This window comes from Panthera leo, chromosome B3 (assembly GCF_018350215.1).
Source record: "Panthera leo isolate Ple1 chromosome B3, P.leo_Ple1_pat1.1, whole genome shotgun sequence".
Classification (NCBI taxonomy): Eukaryota; Metazoa; Chordata; class Mammalia; order Carnivora; family Felidae; genus Panthera; species Panthera leo.
Genome location: NC_056684.1, coordinates 20645138 through 20666822, shown reverse-complemented (window position 1 = coordinate 20666822; position 21685 = coordinate 20645138). Strand labels below are relative to the sequence as shown.

The window sequence follows — 21685 nt, the reverse complement described above, 5'->3', positions numbered from 1 at the left end:
TGGAACGTCCACATGTGTTTTTTTAATGATATTATTTTTAAATAATATTTTATAATGATATTTATAGCAAAATAAATCTAAGATTAATGAAACATATAAATATTTAAAAAATGAAACCCTAAAATTCTGCAAGGAAAATGAAAAAACTGTTTATAATTTTGGAGCAGGAAAAGCTTTTCTAGGCAAAACATATAAACCAGAAATCATTAAGGGTAAAAATATATAAACGAATAAAAGAAATTTGAGTGTATGAAATTTCCACACAAGAATACCAAAAAAAGTCAAGAAATGAATTAAAAAACTATGAAAAATATATACCTGCAACACATATAAAAATGGGCAGTTTCCTTAATATAGAAAGTGCACTTACAAATCAATTGTGAACAGCAACAACATGACAGTAGAATAGACAATAAAAATGAACTGGCAGTTAGCAAATAAAAAAATAACTTTTTAAGAAAGTCTATTTATTTGAGAGAGAGAGAGAGCAGGAGAGGAGCAGAGAGAGAGGGAGAGAATCCCAAGCCGGCTCCACACTGTCAGCACAGAGCCCAATATGGGGCTTGATCTCACCAACTGTGAGATCATGACCTGAGTCAAAATCAAGAGTGGACACTTAACGGAGCCACCCAGGTGCCCCTAAAGAAATAACTTCTAAACAAACGTAAATGATGCTCAACTTTGCTTTTAATTAAAGAGATCCAAATTACAGATTAAGATCTTACATTTTTGTCAGATTAGCAAAGACTAAAAAATCTCTGATGACACACAGAAGTTTGCATGCATCTGGATAATCGGGCACAGTCATATACTGTTGGCAAGAGTCCAGTGTCCCATCTTTGGAGGTTAAAGTAGGAATAACATTCTAAATTTAAAGTGAATTCTTATACTTTGTCTGAAAGGACACTCTTAGTAATTTCTTCTCGAGATCTACTTGCATATCCCTCTCTGGTTGGCCACGGTACCCTTTACTCTAGTCTGGTCCCCACAGCAGCGATAATAACCACTCTCTATTTGTTGAGTAAGGAATGTGCACAAAGGGTGATCTCTGCCATGTTTGTTTTAGCAAAACATTAGAAACACCCCTAACCTGTCCTTCATTAAGTGGCGGTTGAATAAGTCATCCTGCATCCATCTATGCAGTGGAATTCTCTGCCGCTCTCTATTTAACAGCTGGGAAGATCTCCAAGTGCTGTTATACAATGTGTTGCCAAGTTACATGGCTGGCTGACAAAAGCAGTGTGAATAATGATTTATAGAATAGACTTTGCATGTGTGTAAAAATGATAATATACAAAATAAGCATACAAAATGTCTGGCTACCAAAAACTTTCTGGAAGGAGGTGGGAGTTTGGAATAGAAAAGAAATTTAGAATATATAAATATATATATTTATATTCTATATTTATATTATATTTTATTATATATATGCAGAGAAAATGAGTTAATTTTTAATTATGCAGAGGAAAAAGACAAACATACATACAGATATGGAAATATACTAGATATCCTAAAGGGAAACAAAAACTGCAGTAGAGGATTTTTAAAACAATTTGGATAAACCAAAACACACACAATGTTCCTGAATGGGAAAACATGGTATGTTAACATGTCAATTCTACCCCAAGACAATCTATAATTTTAATGTGATTCCAATTCAACTCTTAAATATATTCCTTTTGAGTCTTGACCAAAAAAAATTTAAACTCATCTGGAAGACTAAACTTTTAAGAATAGGCAAGAATATTTTTTTTTTAACGTTTATTTATTTTTGAGACAGAGAGAGACAGAGCATGAACGGGGGAGGGGCAGAGAGAGAGGGAGACACAGAATGGGAAACAGGCTCCAGGCTCCAAGCTGTCAGCACAGAGCCCGACGCGGGGCACGAACCCACGGACAGTGAGATCGTGACCTGAGCTGAAGTCGGACGCTCAACCGACTGAGCCACCCAGGCGCCCCCCAAAATATTTTTTAAGAAGCAGGTTAAAGTCTGGAAGGCCAGTGGGGGTAGGGCTTGCCCTACAAGTTAGTGTGTGTGTGTGTGTGTGTGTGTGTGTGTGTAATTAAAGTAATATTGTTTGGAATATAAATAAATGGACATAGGAGGAGATGAGAATGAAAAATTCAATCATACGCAAATAGACACTAGTATCTACGTGCATGTGTACATATATATGATAATGCTGGTAGAGTAGATATTGGCTGTTTTTTGACCACCTACCATACATTTCTTGCCTCCACCTACTCCCCTTCCTAATAGCACCTAAATTCATTTTTGGGAATTACCTCTTAAATTGCCTTGGATTCAGTTTAGTGGAACAGTTTCATAGATTTCTGTCTTGACCTGGCCTATCAAATGCTTTCTCTCTCTGGGTTCTGACTCTAAGAGTAAATAGGACAGAGATTATAAAGCACTGGAATTGTTCACTTGTGCAGAACAAAACCCCCGTGAGTTCAGGGTGTCTGCAGCCGATCTGGGACAGGCTTCTTCATCCACAGAAGCTTCCTTGGAACCAGCCAGTTCCCAAGCCTAATCTTTAATTCTCTTGGTTATAGGCTCTATCGTCTTTGCAATAAGTAGCCTATGGCTTTGTCAGTTTTTGTAGCTTGCCACCAAAGGACTCTTAGAATTTAGGTGGCATTTCAAATAATCAGGAAATTATTAGATTACTCAGGGAATCATTTTAGGAAAGTTAGCTACTCATTTGGGGAAAATAGCTAAATTCATTAAACAAATTCCAGAATATAAAAGAGTTAACTATATTTAAAAAGGGGGGGTGGTAACATGATTTTGGGAAGAATGTCTTTTTATTGGTTCCAAGATAAGATCACAAAGGAAAACATTCATAGATTTAAATACACTAAACATAAAAGGCAACTAACAATCCAGGAAATACATTTGACCAATACAAGCTGTAGGACTCAAAATGTAAGACTCTCTTAAAAATCAATAAGATAGTTAAATCTAAAAATGGGTAAAGGCCCCAGTCAATTCATAGAAGAATATAAATTATATACATATAAAATTACATATATGTACATGCACACATATATATGTATGTACAGTTATAAAATAAATGAATTATACAATTACATATATAAAGAGTTCTTACAAATCACTAATATTAATACTTCTAAAAATGGGTAAAGGTCACAGTCGACTCACTGAACAAGAAATATAAATTGCATATATGCATGTACATATATAAACTTACATATATACAATTATAAATAAAGTTCAATCTTATTAAAGGAATTAAAATTAAAGCAATGATGTCATTTCAAATTAGCATAAATTTTAAAAAGTAACAATTTTCAGGGCTGGGAAGGGTGTGGGAAGAAAAGCATTCTCATAAATTGGGATTATAAATTGGTAAACTCTTTTAGAAGACAGTAGGTCAATATGTAACAAAAGCTTTAAAGATAATGGCAATCTTCATACATGAGAAAAGCAGAGAGAGACTGGTTAAATAAATAATGCTATATTCATTCATACCGAGCAGCCACTACAAGTAAAGTTGTAGAAAAAATTTAAAGCATGAAATAATGTTCACAGTCAATAAAAAACCAAATCATGAAGCTCCATGAAGAGTATAGCACATTTAAATGTACATTAAATACACACACATATGTATACAAGTACATATGCACAATACATACACATACACACATATGCACAGAAAAGACTGGAAAGACTGGATTGTAGGGTGACAAGTGTACTTTGTTTTTCTAAGTTTTCTATAGTTATTATTAATTTTCTATAGTAATTATATATTATAATTATATATTTTATATATAGTAATTATATATTATAATTATACATTTTTAATAAGAAGTATACTTTTTATGTGTTTTATACATCCTATTTTATTAAATATCTCATGAAAAGCTCAGGGCAGGTAATACCCACACATAACAGGAAAGAGAAGTAAAGCTGATACAGGGAAAGTGATTTGTCCTAAGTCATATAAGTAGTCGGTTATGAAGCCATGACTTTGATCCTGGTTTGCTGATTCCAAATCCACTACTCTCTCCACTATACACACTGCATTTCAGTAAGCAGATACACTGATCTCATTCAGGAATTACCTGCCATGTATGAGCCAGGGCAGAGCGATGCTTAGGAGTAAGCTCTAAAGTCAGATAAATATTGATGATTCCACAGTGCTATATAACCAAGATGTATGTGACAGTGCATGAGTGTACATGATGTGCATTAAATTTATTCAGGGGGGTACTGAAGACAGAAAGGAATAAAGGAAACCAAATCTACCTGTTCTATCCTTTCATGCTGCTTGTGATGTAGGAAAATGGGGTCTGGGATTAAGACCCACAGGAGTCAGCCTTTTGAGATGGGACACTAGGTGTGGGCCTTCTGCTTGATATAGACTTCCATGCACGTCTCATCACCCCAAACACTGTCTCCCAAACACAAGGCCTTGCATTGAAAAATGGGGATCAGAGGAAAAATGGGCAGTCTCTTGTCAGTTGCCAGATGTTATCATATTCACAGCACCCTGTATTTAGGAATAAAGAGGCTGACCCAGTTATGGATGCAAGCTGGCAAGTGACCCTTTCTGATGGTGGAGGCACTCCAGGTTTTATCATTTCTTAGTCACAAGCAATACTGCATCATACCAAGGGATACTCTGTACATCATATTGGGGTGAAATCTGATCAAGGTGGTCTAGGCCATACCGAACAGAAAATAGCAAGATGAAGCTCTCACAGTTTTGGGAACTCCGTAGGTGCCTCTGTATCGAAACTGTGCCAACTTACACTAGTCCTTCTAGTTTTGCTGCTAAGAACTGTAGAGAGCAGCACTTCGAAACAGCTGTTCCTTCGAACACAAACAGCATGGCCACAGGAAAAGTAAGCACGGCCTTGCTACAGAAAAGCTTTAGGTAATTCAGTATAGCCCCTGACCTCCCAGAAATAATGACCATGGGCCCAGCACGTACACAGGCAGCTGTGGAGGAGAATGGCTCTAAAAGGTAGCCCTGTGTTGTCTCCAAGGTAGATAAACAAATACCAATGGCTCGCATCCAGCAGCCATGGTCACATCGGGAGTCAAACTATACCCTTACTGAATGTGACTGGATACACTTCGATTTCTGCCCCACCCAGAAGCACATATTACCGTACTAGGAGCTAACTCATGATACGAATGAAGGTTCTAGCTAACAAACCATCTATTGATCCCCTACAATGTACACAGCACACTGTCTACAAGTTTCCTAGATCTATTCCTAAAAGATAATCCACTTTTTTAATTGAAAAAACTGTGAACTAGCACCCATTATCAAGCTTACATGTATCTTTAGCACTTAAGATTGACTTGTAAAATTGATTTTTTTAAAATTCAGTGGAGATAAAAATCAATGCAACAAATGCCAAAATATAATCATTACTAAAGACACTTGTTCTAAAACAGCATTACACTGTGATCCTTAAAAATATCCTATTCGTAACTGATTTACAAGGAGGACAGCTTTTAATTTAACGTAGTTTTTAGAAATGAGTCAACTTAAATTCCTTACACAATTATAAAATATCACAATAAATCCAAGGATATAACAAAATTTATCTTTAAAATTACTTTCAGGTAAAATCAAAGCCTATGACCTTTATCAAAAGGTTTGCATTTCATTACTCACCAACTGACAGCCTTCTAGGGAGTTGACTAGCTGAGCATTCTGACAGGAGAGAATTGAACCAGCCAAATTCAGCATTACGCACACTGCAGAGAGCAGCATGAAAAAGGTTATCTGGAAACAAACCAAACAAAAAATTGATTATTCACTTGGAGAAGTTTGAAGGAAAAGTGATTTGGCTTTAAAAAAGCTTTCAGTTGATCAAAAAACTGTATGAATAACAGTTATATTTTTTAAAGGGCAGTATTATTTTTTAATTTGAATTACATTGTAAAATATCTTAGAGGCTAAACTTGAAAATACTATAAAACTACAAAACAGTTTTATACAGTCTAGAAAACAACAAGTTAGAAATTACTAAAGAAAACCAATGGAAGGAGTTTGTTTATTAGAAGGCCTTTAAATTTATTTCTTTTAACTTCTTTGTGGAAAACTTCCCACTGATGCAAAACCAGAGAAGACAGTTTAATCAAGTCCCACATACCTATCACCCAGACTCAACAACTAACCAAATGGTCTGTTGCATTTCATTTATACCCTCTCCACTCTAGATTACTTTGCAGTAAATATCAGACACTGTATGATTTCATCCTTAAATATGGCAGTGAATATTTCTAAAATAAGATTGGTTTTGAAAACATAACCAAAATAATGTCATCACCTCTAGAAAAATTAATCATTCATTAATATCAAATGTTCACAGTTCACGTTTCCTTAATTATCTTATTTTGAATCAGTTTACACAGGATACAAAGGAGTTCCATAAGTGAAACTAATTGTTCTAAATCTTAAGATATTTTTTTTCATTTATGGGTTTTCCCCTCCATTGTATTTTTTTCTTCCAAGAAAGTTATTGAAGAAACTAGTTTATTTGTCCCATAGAGTTTTCTACAGCCTAACTTTGCTGATTGTCTCCTCCTATTAGTTAAAATTTCCATATCCTCTGGATATCTTGTAATTTGGTGGTTACACACAGAGATTTGATAACATTCAGACTAATAGAAGGTAAATAATGTGTCTCACTATGATGTTGGCAGCCATTCTTAATGATTGCTTAGATCATTAAATTGTTAGTGTTTCCAAAACGCTATGTATAATGCCATCATTTCTTCTTTCTTTATTCCCAGGGATCAGTATATAGAATACTTTTCTTCATCAATTGTTTTGTCACTCTAGAGTACAGTTCATATAGGAAAACCAGGATGCATGTTCAATTCTTTATTTTCCAGATTTCAAAATAATTAGTTGATATGGTGCTATATTTACTAAATAAACCTGGGCCTATAATGGTTAGTTAATATTCTTGCTGCACCTATATAAATAATCAGGCTAACTCTAATGAAACAAAACTTTCAACAAAATTTTTCTTGTAATCAAGAATAATCTTTAATATTAATATGATCAAGAGGGGAGAGAGTGTCACGAAAACTTGTTAAAGACTTTGAAATGGGAAAAAAATACTGGATATCCTGTCTAGTGCACTCTTTTGAGTTATTTGTGCCTTTCATTGTCTTTAAGCTATTTTACAACTCTAAATTACAGAATAAGACTAGTAATGTAAATTATTTTTGATAATATAAATATAAATGAATTTCGTCTGGTAGAATGCAATGATCGCCATCCCATGGGTGCTGACCACTTTCACATCTATTTGTAAATTTATTTCAGCATTGCTGGTGGCCTATGTGTGCACATAGCTTGAATTATCCTTGGAACTGGTTGTTAATTTTACTGGTTCCCTCATTAAATAACGAGTCAAATATAATCTTTGATATATGTTTATTAAAAAAAATTAGTTCGGTCTTTAGCATCCTCCAAAGGTACTGTTTGTTTAGGGGTTGTGTGTGTTTGATTTGTTATGAGCCCAAAACAAACAAATTTGATATATTTCATTCACTGGAGTCATTAACAAGATAGAGTCAATTCAAGTTGACACAATTCTAGTAGACTTTGAAAGTTTTCCTGCTTTCAAGAAAGCTATGACAAGATGTTCCAGAATCATCATACGTATCCCCTGCCCCAGACCTGGAATCAGCAATTTCTACAGTACGTCTTGGTTCCTTTCACTGAGAATGGTATTTAGATACCACACTCTTCATGCCAGAAGTATCCTTGCCACTTGGTCATAGTTTTAAATATTTTCAGTTGTTAGATACAATATATTATAAGATCATACTAATGTCTCTGATTCAAATTCAAAACTACGGGGTTTTTTCTTAATTCTATCAACCTGATATCTCTATTTCCTTTCAGCCATGACAAAAACCTTATTTCTCATTACAATTATCCATCTGATTTAATCTCGTGATATCCACACAACAGTCTCAAAATAACAATGCTAATACTAGCACCAAAAACATGATTATTGAAAACAGTTTAAGATTTTTCTTTCTATCCTTAGAGTAGATTGTACCAAGAAAAAATAGTCAAATTATGGCGTGATAGAGTCACCATGGTTCCTTTATGTGTGGTTATGCTACTGACTGGGAACCCAGATTCATTGGTTTCATTTTTTATTGTTAGGGATTTTTTTTTTAAGTTTAGCTTTGTTTGGAATTGTATAAAAGGATTCCGAAGTCATATCCATAAAGAAGTCTCAAAAAAGTCTAGTTTTTATTCTATCATCTCCATTATGTTCCCCCTCCTTTCTTCTATAGGTAACCATTTATTTTTAAATTTAATCCTTCCATTATTTGGTTTTTAGTAAAGGTAAATAAATAATAGCATACTATAAATATTTTCTCTATCTACTTTTTTTTTGACCCAGTACAGTGAAGAACACTTAATAGGCATACATAGAAATACTTATTCCTTCTTATAGTTGTTTAGTACTTCATTGCTCAGATATACCACAGTTTATTCAACCAGGTTCCTATTGATGGACATTTGAGTTGTTTTGGTCTTTTATTTTTTACTATAGTGTTGCAATAAACAGCCATATTCATACATCTTTTAAATGATTGCAGTATGACTTTGGGATATATTCTTAGAAGTAGGATTGTTGAATCAAAAGATAAATATTTAATTTTGCTAGACACTGCCAAATTCTCCAACACAGAAGTGGTACCATTTTTCATCCCTACCAGCAATATATAAAAGTGAAAAAGTCTTAATATTTTATTAGTACCTAAAAAGTTTTGGCTAAATTAAATATAGAAAAAAATCATTATTGCCATTCATTACCCATAAATGTAGTGTATTTCCACCAAATGTAGCAAAATTTATTTTTCCTTAAAAAAATTTTTTTTAATGTTTATTTATTTTTGCTAGAACACAAGGTGGGAGGAGGAGAGGAGAGAGAGGAAGACACAGAATCTGAAGCAGGCTCCAGGATCTGGCCTGTCAGCACAGAGCCTGACACGGGGCTTGAACTCACAAGTCATGAGATCATGACCTGAGCCGAAGTCAGTCGCCGAACCGACTGAGCCATCCAGGCACCCCTATTTTTCGTTTAAAATACATATACAGGATAGAAAAAAAAAAGAGGATGTTTTGTTAATTTAGGAAATATTTCAAGTTCATGTTAATAATATTTCTGCAATGATTCTAGTAGCTATGGATTCTTACAGCATCCCCTGGGAAGGTTTAACTTCACAGAATGGGCAGCATTAATTTTCTATATTAGATGTCACAACAGTACCATAATATCATTCAAATCATTTATAGATAAACTGGCCTGAAAAGTTTCAGAATTGAGCTCAAAAATTATTATTGAAAACATTGGGACAGCAATCTACACAGAAGCCAAGAAAAGAGGCTATTTTGAGACATAGGAAGTGCTCAACTATATAGATGATGCTAGGAAGTAAAAAAACAAACAAACAAACAAAAAAACAGATAAGATTTTTTTTCATGTTTACTCTTTTAAAAAATGGCAGTAAAACACATACAAAAAAAATTTACCATGCTTTAATTATTTATTTTATTGTGATTAAGTGTACATAACATGAAATGTACCATTTTAATGATTTTTTGGCATACAGTTCAGTGGCATTAAGTTCATATCGTTGTGCAGCCATCACCACCGTCCATCTCCAGATCTTTTTCATCTTCCCAGACTGAAACTCCATAGTTGTTAAACAATAACTCCTCATTCACTCTTCCTCTCAGAACCTGGCAACCATTGTTTTGCATTCTATCTTTATGAATGTGACCACTCTAGGGATCTCATATAAGTGGGATCATACAGAATTTTTTCTTTTGTGTTTGCTTATTTCACTTAGCATAATGTCTTCAAGTTTCATCCACATGGTAGCACATGTCAGAATTTCCTTTTTTTTTTTTTTAATGTTTATTTATTTTTGAAAGAGAGAGAGCAGAGCACTTGCCCATGAGTAGGGGAGGGGCAGAGAGAGAGGGAGACAAGATCTGAAGCAGGTTTCATGCTGACGGCAGACAGCCTGATGCAGGGCTCGAGCTCACAAATGGTGAGATCATGATGAGCTGCAATCAGTCACTCAACCAACTGAGCCACCCAGGCACCCCTCCTTCTATTTTTAAGGCTGAGAAACATTGTATTCTGTGCATATACCACATTTCCTTTACCTTTTCATCTGCCATAGGACAATTGGGTTACTTCCACTTTTGGCTATTGTAAATGATGCTACTATAAATATAGGTGTACAAATATCTGTTCAAGTGACTGCTTTCAGTTCTTTTGGATATATACCCAGATGTGGAAGTGCTAGATCATATATGGTAATTATATGTTTAATTTTTTGGGAGAACACCATACTGTTTTCCAGAATGGCTACAACCATTTTACATTCCAATGCACAATGTGCAAAGGTTCTGCTTTTCCCCCACATTCTCATCAACACTTGTATTTTCTGTTTTTTTAATAAAAGTCATTCAAATAGATGTGAAATGGTATCTTATGTGGTTTGGTTTACATCTTCCTAATTGATTAGTGATATTGAGCATCTTTTCAGGTGCTTGTCATTTGCATATCTTCTTTGGAAGTCTTTGGAGGTATACATTCAGGTCCTTTGTCCATTGTTGCAACTGGGTTACTTGGGGTGATTTATGTGGGGTTATTGAGTTGTGAGAGTTCTTTATATATTCTGAATACTAATTTTATACATTTTAGATATTAATCCTCTATCATATATGTGATTTTCAAAAATTTTCTCTCATTCTGAGGGCTTTTTCAGTCTGTTGATTTTCCTTTGATGCACAAAAGTTTTAAATTTTGATAAAGTCCCATTTATTTATTTTTGCTTTGTTGCTTGCCATATCCAAAAAATCATTGCCAAATCCAATGTCATAAAGATTTCTATGTTTTATTCTAAGAGTTATATATTATTAGTGCTTATGTTTGGGTCTCTAATCCACTGTAAGCTATTTTTTATATACAGTGTAAGGTAAGGATCCAACTTCATTCTTTTCTATGTGGATATACAGTTTTCTGGCACCATTTGTTGCAAAGGCTGTCTTTTTCCCATTGAATGGTCTTGGCACCCTTGTCCAAAATCATTTGACCATATATGTGAGGGTTTATTTCTTGGCTTTGTATTCTATTCCATTGGTCTACATGTCTGTCACTAATGACAGTACCATGCAGTTTTGATTAACATTGCTTCAAAAGCTTTGAAATCAAGAAGGTTGAATCCTCCACCTTTGCTCTTTTTAAGGATGTTTTGGTTATTGGGGGGATTGCTTAAGATTCCATATGAATATTAGGATGAGTTTTTCTATTTCTGAAAAACATGTTGGGATTTTGATATGGGTGACATAGGATCCACAGATTACTTCTGGCACCACTGACATCTCAAAATATTTAGTCTTCTAATCCATGAACATGGGATGTCTTTCCATGTATTTATGTATCCCTTAATTTCTTTCAACAATAAATTTATCATCTTTAGTCTGCAGTCTTCCATGCACTTGGTTAAAGTACTTTTTTGTGTGTTATTGTAAATGAAATTGTTATTCTAACTCCCCTTTTAGATTGTTAACTGTTGTATAAAATTGCAACCAATTGCTGCACTTTGATTTTGTATCCTGCAACTGTGCTGAATTCATTTATTCAAAGAGTTTTTTAGTGGAACCTTTACAATTCTACATATAAGATACATCTACGTCTGTAACAGAGATGATTTTACTTATTCCTTCTCAGTGTGAATATATTTTATTTCATTTTCTTGCCTAACTGGCTAGAATTTCCAATACTGTGCTCAATCATAGTGGTGAATGTGGTCATCCTTGTCTTATTACTGATCTTGGAAAGCTTTCAGTGTTTCACCATTAAGTGTGAGGTCACCTGTGGGTGGTTTTTTTTTTATACTGGCTTTATTATGCTAAAAAGGTTTTCTTCTATTTCTAGTTTTTTAAGTGTTTTTATAGTGAAAGGTTGTTGAATTTTCAAATGTTTTTTCTCTATCAACTAAGATAATCAATCTTTGTTTTTTGTTTAACTTTTTTCACATTTTTTTAATGTTTATTTTTGAGACAGAGAGAGACAGAGTGTGAATGAGGGAGGGCCAGAGAGAGAGAGGGAGACACAGAATCTGAAGCAGGCTCCAGGCTCTGAGCTGTCAGCACAGAGCCCGACGCAGGATTCAAACTCACAAAATGCGAGATCATGACCTGAGCCAAAGTTGGACGCTTAACTGACTGAGCTACCCAGGCGTCCCCAAGCTTTGTTTTTCTTCAAATCATTCTGTTAATGTGGCATATTACACTGCTTTTCATGTGTTTAATCATCCTTGCATTTTAGAAATAAATCCCACTTGGCCATGGTGAAAAAAATAAGATTTTAATCATTTTTATGTAAGTAAAGTAATGACATTTATTTTGAAACCGTATACCTTGACTCCACTCTGGGGTTCTATCTTTTCCAGTACCCTTCTGGGCCACATGGACTATAGGCATTGGCTCACAAAAGGTGGGGATCTAAGGGTTATTTTAAGCCTCAAATAGTCATCAACTTTTGCAAATTCAGGCCAGGGTTTCTTTGACAGGTCAAATATCTAAATACAATTTGATTTTATTTGGTGCCATGTGTCAATAGCCATACCTGTATACTTCTTTTCTAGGCATTAGGCATACATTTTAGATTTGCATGCATGTGTGTGTGTGTGTGTGTGTGTGTGTGTGTATAATGTATTGCTATATATATTTTTGATATATATATCAAAATATATGAAATGTTATTTGATACACACACATATATATGTATATATGTGTGTATATATATATATATATATATATATATATATATATATATGTATGTGTATGTATATATATACATTCCCATTATGTTCCTCTTTCTCTACTTGATTGTGTACTTCCGGTCTTCATGCTTTTGGTGGACAGACCACATTTAAATTATTTTCTCTCATCTTGTTCTTTTTAAAATATTGGACATCCAACTCATAGTTAAGCCTTTATCCTAAACCACTTTAATACATTCCCATATTTTGACAATGGGAATGACAACTATACCATGTATTTGATCTTTGCCTCAAGAATGTGGCTTAATTCACCGTTGTCTCTCATTTTTATTTTTTATTGGTTGGGGATTCAGAAGCACTTGCATATCTATACACTTCTGGATTCTCTCTATTCTATTTATCACTGAATACATACCAACCAAGTGTTTTCCAATTTCATCTCTTTCCTGACAGTTTTTCTAGATGCAGTCACAGGCACCAACGTTCACACTTCCAGGGTTCTGTTCTCTAATTTTAGAGGTATATGTTCATTCCAGGGTTCTCTTCTTTAATTTTAGAATTATATGTTCATTAGGTGCATGGCCTGCTTCTTCAAGTTGCCACAAAAGTCACTTTTATCAAATGCTTTTCCATTATATAACATGTATGGTCATTTTCCAATCTCCTCTGTATCAGGGTGGGATTTCTGGATCAATTTCTGGATCAATCAGGATAGGATAGGTTAAAAATAACTCTAAAATCTCAGTGGCCTAACACAACAGAAGTGTATTTTTTGCTCGCATTATATGGCCAAAACAGGTCAACTGGGTTTTGCCCCAAATTCACCCAGGCACTCAAGTCAGTGAAGGCTTCAGTTCAGTGATGCTCCTACAATCATTTCAGCTATAGCTTAAAGTTCTTGCCTGGAGGTGTCACACGCAAGATCTGTTCACATTTCAGTGGCCAAAGAAGCCACATGGCCACACTCAACATCCAATGGGATGAAGAAATACAGTCCTACCAAATGCCCTGAAAGGAAATAACTTATTTGTGAACATCCCCAATAACCACAACATCCGTATATTGTTCTTATACTGTAAATCCCTTCTGTTACTTTATCTAAGAACATGATGTATGGTTCTTATTTTTGTCTCCCTCCCAGACCTATTGTACAATTATATACATAATTGTTACGTTCAACATTCTACCTGTGTACCTCAGAGGCTCCTCATGCTCACTTAGCATAGAAAATCAAACCCAGGAAGATCTTCCTGAAATGCTGTTCAACTATTAGCATCACCATCCTCCTTAATTTCCCACATTAGAGCCATGAGACATTTTCCACTCACCCTCCCTTACTCTGACCACATCTAATAAATTAGCAAGTCCTACTAATTCTACATAAGAAATTTCTCTCCACCCCTACTGGTGCCACTCTATAATTTCAATGATCACCATCTTCTCCATGGATGGCTTTTCTTTGTTCTTCCTGCCTCCAGTCTTGACTTCCTTGAGTCTGGGACTGGCATTATCTTACTAAAATATAAACGGATTATCAAGAGCAGGGATGTATTTTATTTACTGGTTAGCCCAAGAGCCCAGCTAGGCATTTAATATATATTTGTTGGATAAGTGAATGAATGAATGAATGAATGACATCACTCCTCTGCTTAAAACTCTTCAGTAGCATCTCCTTGCCTTAATAAAACTCCTTGGCTTGGATTTCCAAAACTTGACAAACCTTATAAATGGCTGACCTGGCCTTTGCCTATTTCCTCAGCCTGTCTCCAGCTGTCCCTGCCACATTCTCTACCATCTAGCCATAGTGAGGGTCTTTTAATTCCAGGAATTCTTTAAGTTTCTGTTCATGTTATTTTCTTTTCCCAAAACATGCTGCTTTACCCTTTTGGTTCCTTCACTTGATTCTTACTCATCCCTCAGCCATCATATGATATTGACCTCTTCTGAGAAGCCTTCATTGATCCCTGTAGATGAGGCTGGATTTACAGAAGCAGAGATCGTGTGTATCCTGCCCACAACTGCATTCTCAGTGACTGATACACAGGAGGTGTTGAAAAATATTTACTGAATAAGTACAAGAAAGGTTATGGTGAGGAAATACATAAGCAGCTCTTGCACAATGATCAAAATGAAAACAAGTATCTGCAAGAAGTAAGGAGGAGAAAACAATGTCACTGAGGATCAGCTTGACAGTTCATCAAACACTTATTGCATAAATGGCAAGCAGAGAACAAGATTACTAAATGTCAGCTGTTATTAATATGACTACGCAAGTAAGGACTAATGGACCATTCATTCATTAACTGATTCAGCATATTTTGAGCCTCCACCAGGGGCCAGAAGCTGTAAAAAGTGGTGTGGATGCCAAAATGGATAGATGCACATTCTCCTCTCTAGTCAAGATCCAATTAAATCACCCAGACTCTGCCCACAATCTTGAATTTTTTAGGGAATGTCTTTGACCTGGGAAAGGTTCTTTGTCTTTACCTTTACATCTTCAAAGATCAGTACTACTGCAGTGGCTCTCCTAGACCCAATTCCAAGCATTAGTACAGAACCAAATTAGTTTTTAAAAAAAATTTTTTTTAACATTTATTTATTTTTGAGACAGAGAGAGACAGAGCATGAATGGGGGAGGGTCAGAGAGAAGGAGACACAGCATCTGAAACAGGCTCAGGGCTCTGAGCTGTCAGTCAGCACAGGGGCCTGATGCGGGGCTCGAACTCACGGACGGCGAGATCGTGACCTGAGCCTAAGTCGGCGCTCAACCGACTGAGCCACCCAGGCGCCCCCCAAATTAGTTTTTAAACACGGATATCAAGATATAATTCTAGTCCATATAAAACTCTTCTACTTAGATTTTCAAAACTTTCAGTCCAATCTCAAGCAAGCAATGAACACACATTTTCGTGACCACAGAGCTATGGATACTTTGTGGCAGAATAATTTAAAATTCCACGAACTTTGGCCCTAGAATAGGAAAACAATTTTGAATATCTGAGACCAAGACAGAAAAATTAAGTTGTTAACAGGGATCTGAGTATTCAGGCAGATTATTGATCTAACAATGAAAATTTTTTTGAAACTATAAGAGCTAATTAGTCCTTTAAAGCATAACTTATGAAACAAAATGCATCACGTATTAGTAAACGAGATAGGTAAGTGGGTCTGAGTATGTAATGGGCTAAATGCAAATGCAGGGCAGCACATGGGGAAAAATCCAACAAATGATGGCTACAGTTGTCATAAACTCAGTAATTTCTCTTAAGAATTACAGCCCAGTAATTAGGAATCAGTGCTACCTCCACAAAGCCCATAACATGGCTGATTACTTTAACTATAACATCTCCTATATAAGGGCAAGAAACAATGACACATTTGTTACTTTAAAAAAAATGGCTAAAATGAGAATCTAATTTGCCAAATAAGGAAAATGCATTTTTAAGTTTTATAGGATACTTGTGTAAGCTTGCTATTTCCCAGTGAGAAAACAAGAAAAGCTTCACAAATGTACAAAATGAAGTAACTACCATGAAAAATGATTTGCCAATGAAGTCACTGTGCTGTTCTGTTACCCTAAAAGACCATCTTTTTCCTTTAAATTTCACTTCCAATTCATCTTTAGATATCAGCTGTGTCATTACAGTAACTCTATAGAAGTCATTTCTTCTATATGTCATTTCTTCATATGGTATAACACTTAAACTTTTTCAAATCTGCTTCCTCCCATATAAATCAGAACAAAGAAAACAAATGTGTATGGAAGCCCACTGTATTCCCCCTGACTACCCTTAGGACTTGTCAATTTATAACCAGAGAACATGATTTTGACATTCAGGAACTCTGGAGTATCCCGAGGCTGGATAAACTACAATGGAGCCACAAGATGGCCAATTCAATACATGTTCTGTTCACTAAATGGAATGGAAATAATTAAAAATCCTATTTTTCTCATCACATATTCATAATAATAGGATCCTTAGAACACTTGACAATTCTCTATATAGTTATGGAATAAATGAAAATGTTTTATTTACATGCTAAAAGTAAAGCCATGTGCTGACATAAACCAAGAATTTATGTTCTTTCAAAAACACTAAAATTGGGGCACCTGAGTGGCTCAGTTGGTTAAGCATCTGACCCTTGGTTTCAGCTCAGGTCATGATCTCACGGTTTGTGAGTTCAAGCCCCCATGTCGGGCTCTGCACTCACAGTGTGGAGCCTGCTTGGGATTCTCTACCTCTCTCTCTGCCTCTCCCACACTCATGCTCATGCATGCATTCTCTTTCTCTCTCTCTCTCTCAAAAATAAATCAACATAAAAAACCCTTACTAGAATTCATATGAAATCTCAATGGACCCCAGATAACCAAAACTCCTGGCAAAACTGGCTTTGGGCACGGGGGTGGGGTGCGGGGAGAAAAGAAGAGTGAAAGCAAAAATAATTCTGAGAATGCAAAAGTGGATATTAAGAGAAGATGTAATAAAATTATTTTTAAATGAAAGGAAAATACTAAGAACTCTATATTAATACATCAGAAAACTGATGAAAACACTTTCTAGAAAATACAAGTGACCAGAAGTAATTTGAAGAGAAAACTTCAACATCCTATTAATGAAATAAAAGCAGTAGTTAAAAATCTACCCAGCAAAAACACCAGGCCCAGAGAATTTTACAGGTGGATTTCTTCAAAACCTTAAAAAACATGAAATCCTTATATAATATGGCAAAAGAAAAGCAGCCCAACTCATTTATGAGAACAGAATAATATTTCCTATTTCCTGGGCAATTCAGTGCTAAAGCCATGAAGCGTAACAGAGCAAGATACATATATGGGAGGAGAAAGGCAAAAGCCCCAGGAGGGAGCCAGAGCTCAAACATTGTGAGGAGCGTGCATACCCAGAAGGGTAGTTCCTGCAGGATGTCAGCTCAGCACTGGGGGGCAAAGGGCATCCCCATGTGGGAGGGTATGGCAGCCACAACAGGAGACTTGTTATTTATAGGGGGATTGATCAAATAAGCATTATGAGAATAACAGGATCTAAGTTGCTCATCGTTGGAGAAGATAAATACAAAGACAGAAAGGGGAAAAGCTAGAATAAACACTGTGGTGTTAGAGTAGAAATGATATTATTAATGTGATCCCACAGTTTTCAGTAGATAGTGGACAGATCCAGAAAGTTAGGAAGTCTCAGAATGATGGGGGTGGGCTGAAGACATAAGCCAGCTGAAAAAGGGTATTACTGGCCAAATCAGGGATGATTTGTGTATCAAATAAGATTATCACCCATGAGTCTACACAGATACAGATAAACATAGACAATGAATAAACTGAAAATTTGGTGAGGAATACAATTTTACAAAGTCTCAAAGTATCTCCACACAACTTACTGATTTATTATAGAGAGAAACAAAACAATTTCACAGTAGAGAGGAATGATGAAAAAACAACAAACAAAACAGAAACAAAAACCCCAAAAAACAAAATCTCTTCAACCAAAGTGATCAAGATTATAATAGGACAAATTGATATTTTGTGCCACTGATAGGATCCGAAAAGAAAAACACTGCCATCACTTCTGTGGTATTCCTGCCAAAGATGCAGAACTCGAATCTGATCACAAAGCAATAGCAGACAAACCCTAACTGCAGATGTTCCACAAAATAACGGCCTGGAGTCTTCAAGTGTCAAGATCATGGAAGTCAAGGAAGGATTAAGGAACTGTTTGCAAATTGAAAGAGACTAAAGAAACATGATAACTAATGCATTCAAATAGTTGGGGGGGGGGGTGGAATTCCTTGCACTGTACTTGCAACTTTTCTGTAAGTATGGGCATTAAAAAATTAAAATAAGTGTAATCTCAAAGCCAATAACGACAATAAAATATGGGGAAATTACAGGCTAATTCCCCTTACGACCAAAGACATAAAATTTAGAAATTTTTAGCAAATAAAAAGCTATCTTTTATATGTATCACTCACAAGAAGATTTGCCAGATGGTCAGATATCAGAAAAACCTATCAGTGTTGTTACACTAAACTGTATCAAAAAGTATACTGAACTTAGTAAAAATAAAAATTTAATCACATTAGCAGATTAATAAAGAGCATGATACAAATTTAAAAAGCTATGCATAAGTTTTTTAAACATCTTTAGGCAAGCTAGAAAGGGGGAATATAAAAACACAATTAAAGATATTTGTTGGGGAAAAAATTAAAAGCAAACCTAGTTAATGTACAACTTTAAATATGATTCCCTTTAAAATCAGGAACAAGGAATCAGGAACATTCTTGAAGTCTACGTTGCCACTTCTTTTCAAAAACATATTGCAGTTCCATGGGGCATCTGGGTGGTTCAATCGGTTAAACATCCAACTTCCTTCCGCTCAGGTTGATCTCACCGTCCTGAAGTTCAAGCCCTGCTTCGGGCTTTGCGCTTACAGCTCAGAGCCTGGAGCCTGCTTCAGATTCTGTGTCTCCCTCTCTCTGCCCCTCCCCCCACTTGCACTGTCTCTCTAAAATAAAATAAAAACATTAAACATTTTTTAAAAAACATATTGTAGTTCCAGCCAGTGCAAAAAAGACTAAAATAAAAGGTATAAGAAGTGGAAAAGGAGAAAAAAAACCCTTCTTATGATGCTATAGAATTATAATAGCATGGCATTGGCAAAGAGATAGCAAATAAATCAATTTGGTCCTAGACATAAATTTATTTATATGAGTTATGGCTTTATAATAAGAGAGCATGTTATAAATCAGTGTGGAAAGGATAAACTATGAGAAATTGATGCTAGGCAATCTGTATAGGAAAAAATATGAAAACTATATCCATACCTCAAATCATGATACAAAAAAAAGATTAAAAACATAAATGTAAGGTGACTGGGTGACTCTGTTGAGCCTCTGACTCCTGATTTCAGCCCAGGTCAGGATCTCACAGTTCATGAAATCAAGCCCCACAAAGGGCTCTGCACTGACACCACAGAGCCTGCTTACGATTCTCTCTCCTCTCTGCCCCTTCCTGACTCAGTGCGTGCACTCTATCTCTCGCTCAAAATAAATAAACTTTAAAAAAAATGTGTATGTAAGTCAAAAATTTTAACACTTAGTAATTTTAACACTTATCAGGATTAGGGAGACTTTTTTTTAAAGCACTACACTGATGATTTCGACACATTAAAATGAAATCATCTGTATGACAAAAGAAAAAATGAAATGTGACATGCTATTTGCACGATATGACAATGGAGTAATATACACAGAACATATAAAGAAATCTTACAAATCATTAAAAAACAGGTCTAACAGATAAAAAAACAAAATAATATGGCAAAAAAACCCCAAACAAAAGATACTTAACGTCACTAGTAAATAAGAGGTGCAAGTTAATACTACAATAAACTATCACTACATACCCACTGTACGGCTGGAAGGGACAAATTTTCATATGAAGTAGGAGGGTGGGTCAGTGAAAAAGAACTATAAAATGTTAGTGGATTGTAACTTAATACAAGTTCAAGAGCAATTTGGCAATGCCCCATGATTGCTCAATTTATTTCTGGCTAGAGAAACTCACATGTATAAGGAAGCACTATATACTGCAGGCAAATAGCAAAAAATTGGAAAGAACTGGTCTAACCATTAGGAAATGAATAAACAAACTGTTACTTTTTTTCCACATGAAAGAACAACTAAAATGAATAAATCAGATCTTTGTATCTAAATGTCAAAAACAGGGTAAGTTGTAACACCAAGTTGCAAAAGGGTACAGTATGATACCCCATATAGAAGTCATCAAAGCTTACAAAATACTACTATATATTGTTCATGTATATACACATACATGGTAAAAGTGTTAAATCATACAATGGAATGATACCCACAAACTTTAGACACCTCCGGGAAGGGTAGAACCTCTAAGGGCTTGATCTGGTCTGTAATGTTTTATATTTTACAATGGGGGTGTCTGGCTGACTCAGTTGGAAGCATTCAACTCTTGATCCCATGATCGAGAGTTTGAGCCCCATGTTGGCTGTAGAGATTGCTTAAAATAAATAAATAAATAAAAACTTTAAAAAATAAAACCTGAAACAAAACGGTAACTCATTAAAGGTAAATGGCTAACATCTCTATAGAAAAGTGTTGGGAGAAGATATCTGCCTCAGACATAACTGACAGTGGGTGCTGGGTAATGATAATTTTCACATACGGAGGAAAATGCCAGTGTTAAAACACTCCAGAGAGGAAAGCAGTCAGTGAGGTGAGGGACCAGTAAGCAGGATGCTTAGTCGCAAGGTAATTTATACACTGAAATAAAATGCAAACCAAGGAGAAATGCCTTCAAGCACCAGTTATATTCTAATTGATGAAATAAATGCAAATTCCAATTCAACAGAATGAAAACAAAAAACAAAAAAACAATCAGCCTATCACATTCTGTCATACCACTACAAACCCACCATAGACGCTTCTAGATGGCAGTTAGTCCAGTGTTGATCAAATCCACATTTTTTTGAACTGAAGTACTTATCTCATTTTGGGGTTAATTTGTAGTCCCTTCCCCCCAAATAATTAAATTTACTCACTCACTGAATAATTATTTGTTGAATCTCTGAATATAAACAACATTTTGCCAGAAGCTATGGAGGAATGAGAGGAGACTGAGCTCTTTTCTTCAGATTCATTTAATACATATAACAAACTATAATATAGTTACTGTTTTTCTGATCTTACAGATAAATTGAGATTCAGAAAACTTAAAATCGACCCCAAGTCACCATGCTGACATAGTTCGAGCCAGAATTCAAATTCCATTTGTCAGGCAACCTCAAAACCCATATCCTTTCCACTAAAAAA

At 35.3% G+C, this 21685-nt stretch overlaps 1 protein-coding gene across 2 annotated transcripts in view; it reads right to left on the bottom strand.

Moving 5' to 3' along the window:
- FAM189A1 (family with sequence similarity 189 member A1) overlaps positions 1-21685 on the bottom strand; it is a 447576-nt gene that overhangs the window by 131192 nt on the left and 294699 nt on the right. Inside the window, exon 3 of one of the 2 annotated variants that reach the window (XM_042941212.1) lies at positions 5658-5768. In XM_042941212.1, the coding sequence (XP_042797146.1) occupies positions 5658-5756 (99 nt within the window). In that variant the 5' untranslated portion in view covers positions 5757-5768. Of the gene's footprint in view, positions 1-5657; positions 5769-21685 lie in introns of those variants that run through there. The other variant, XM_042941211.1, reaches the window with a different exon arrangement.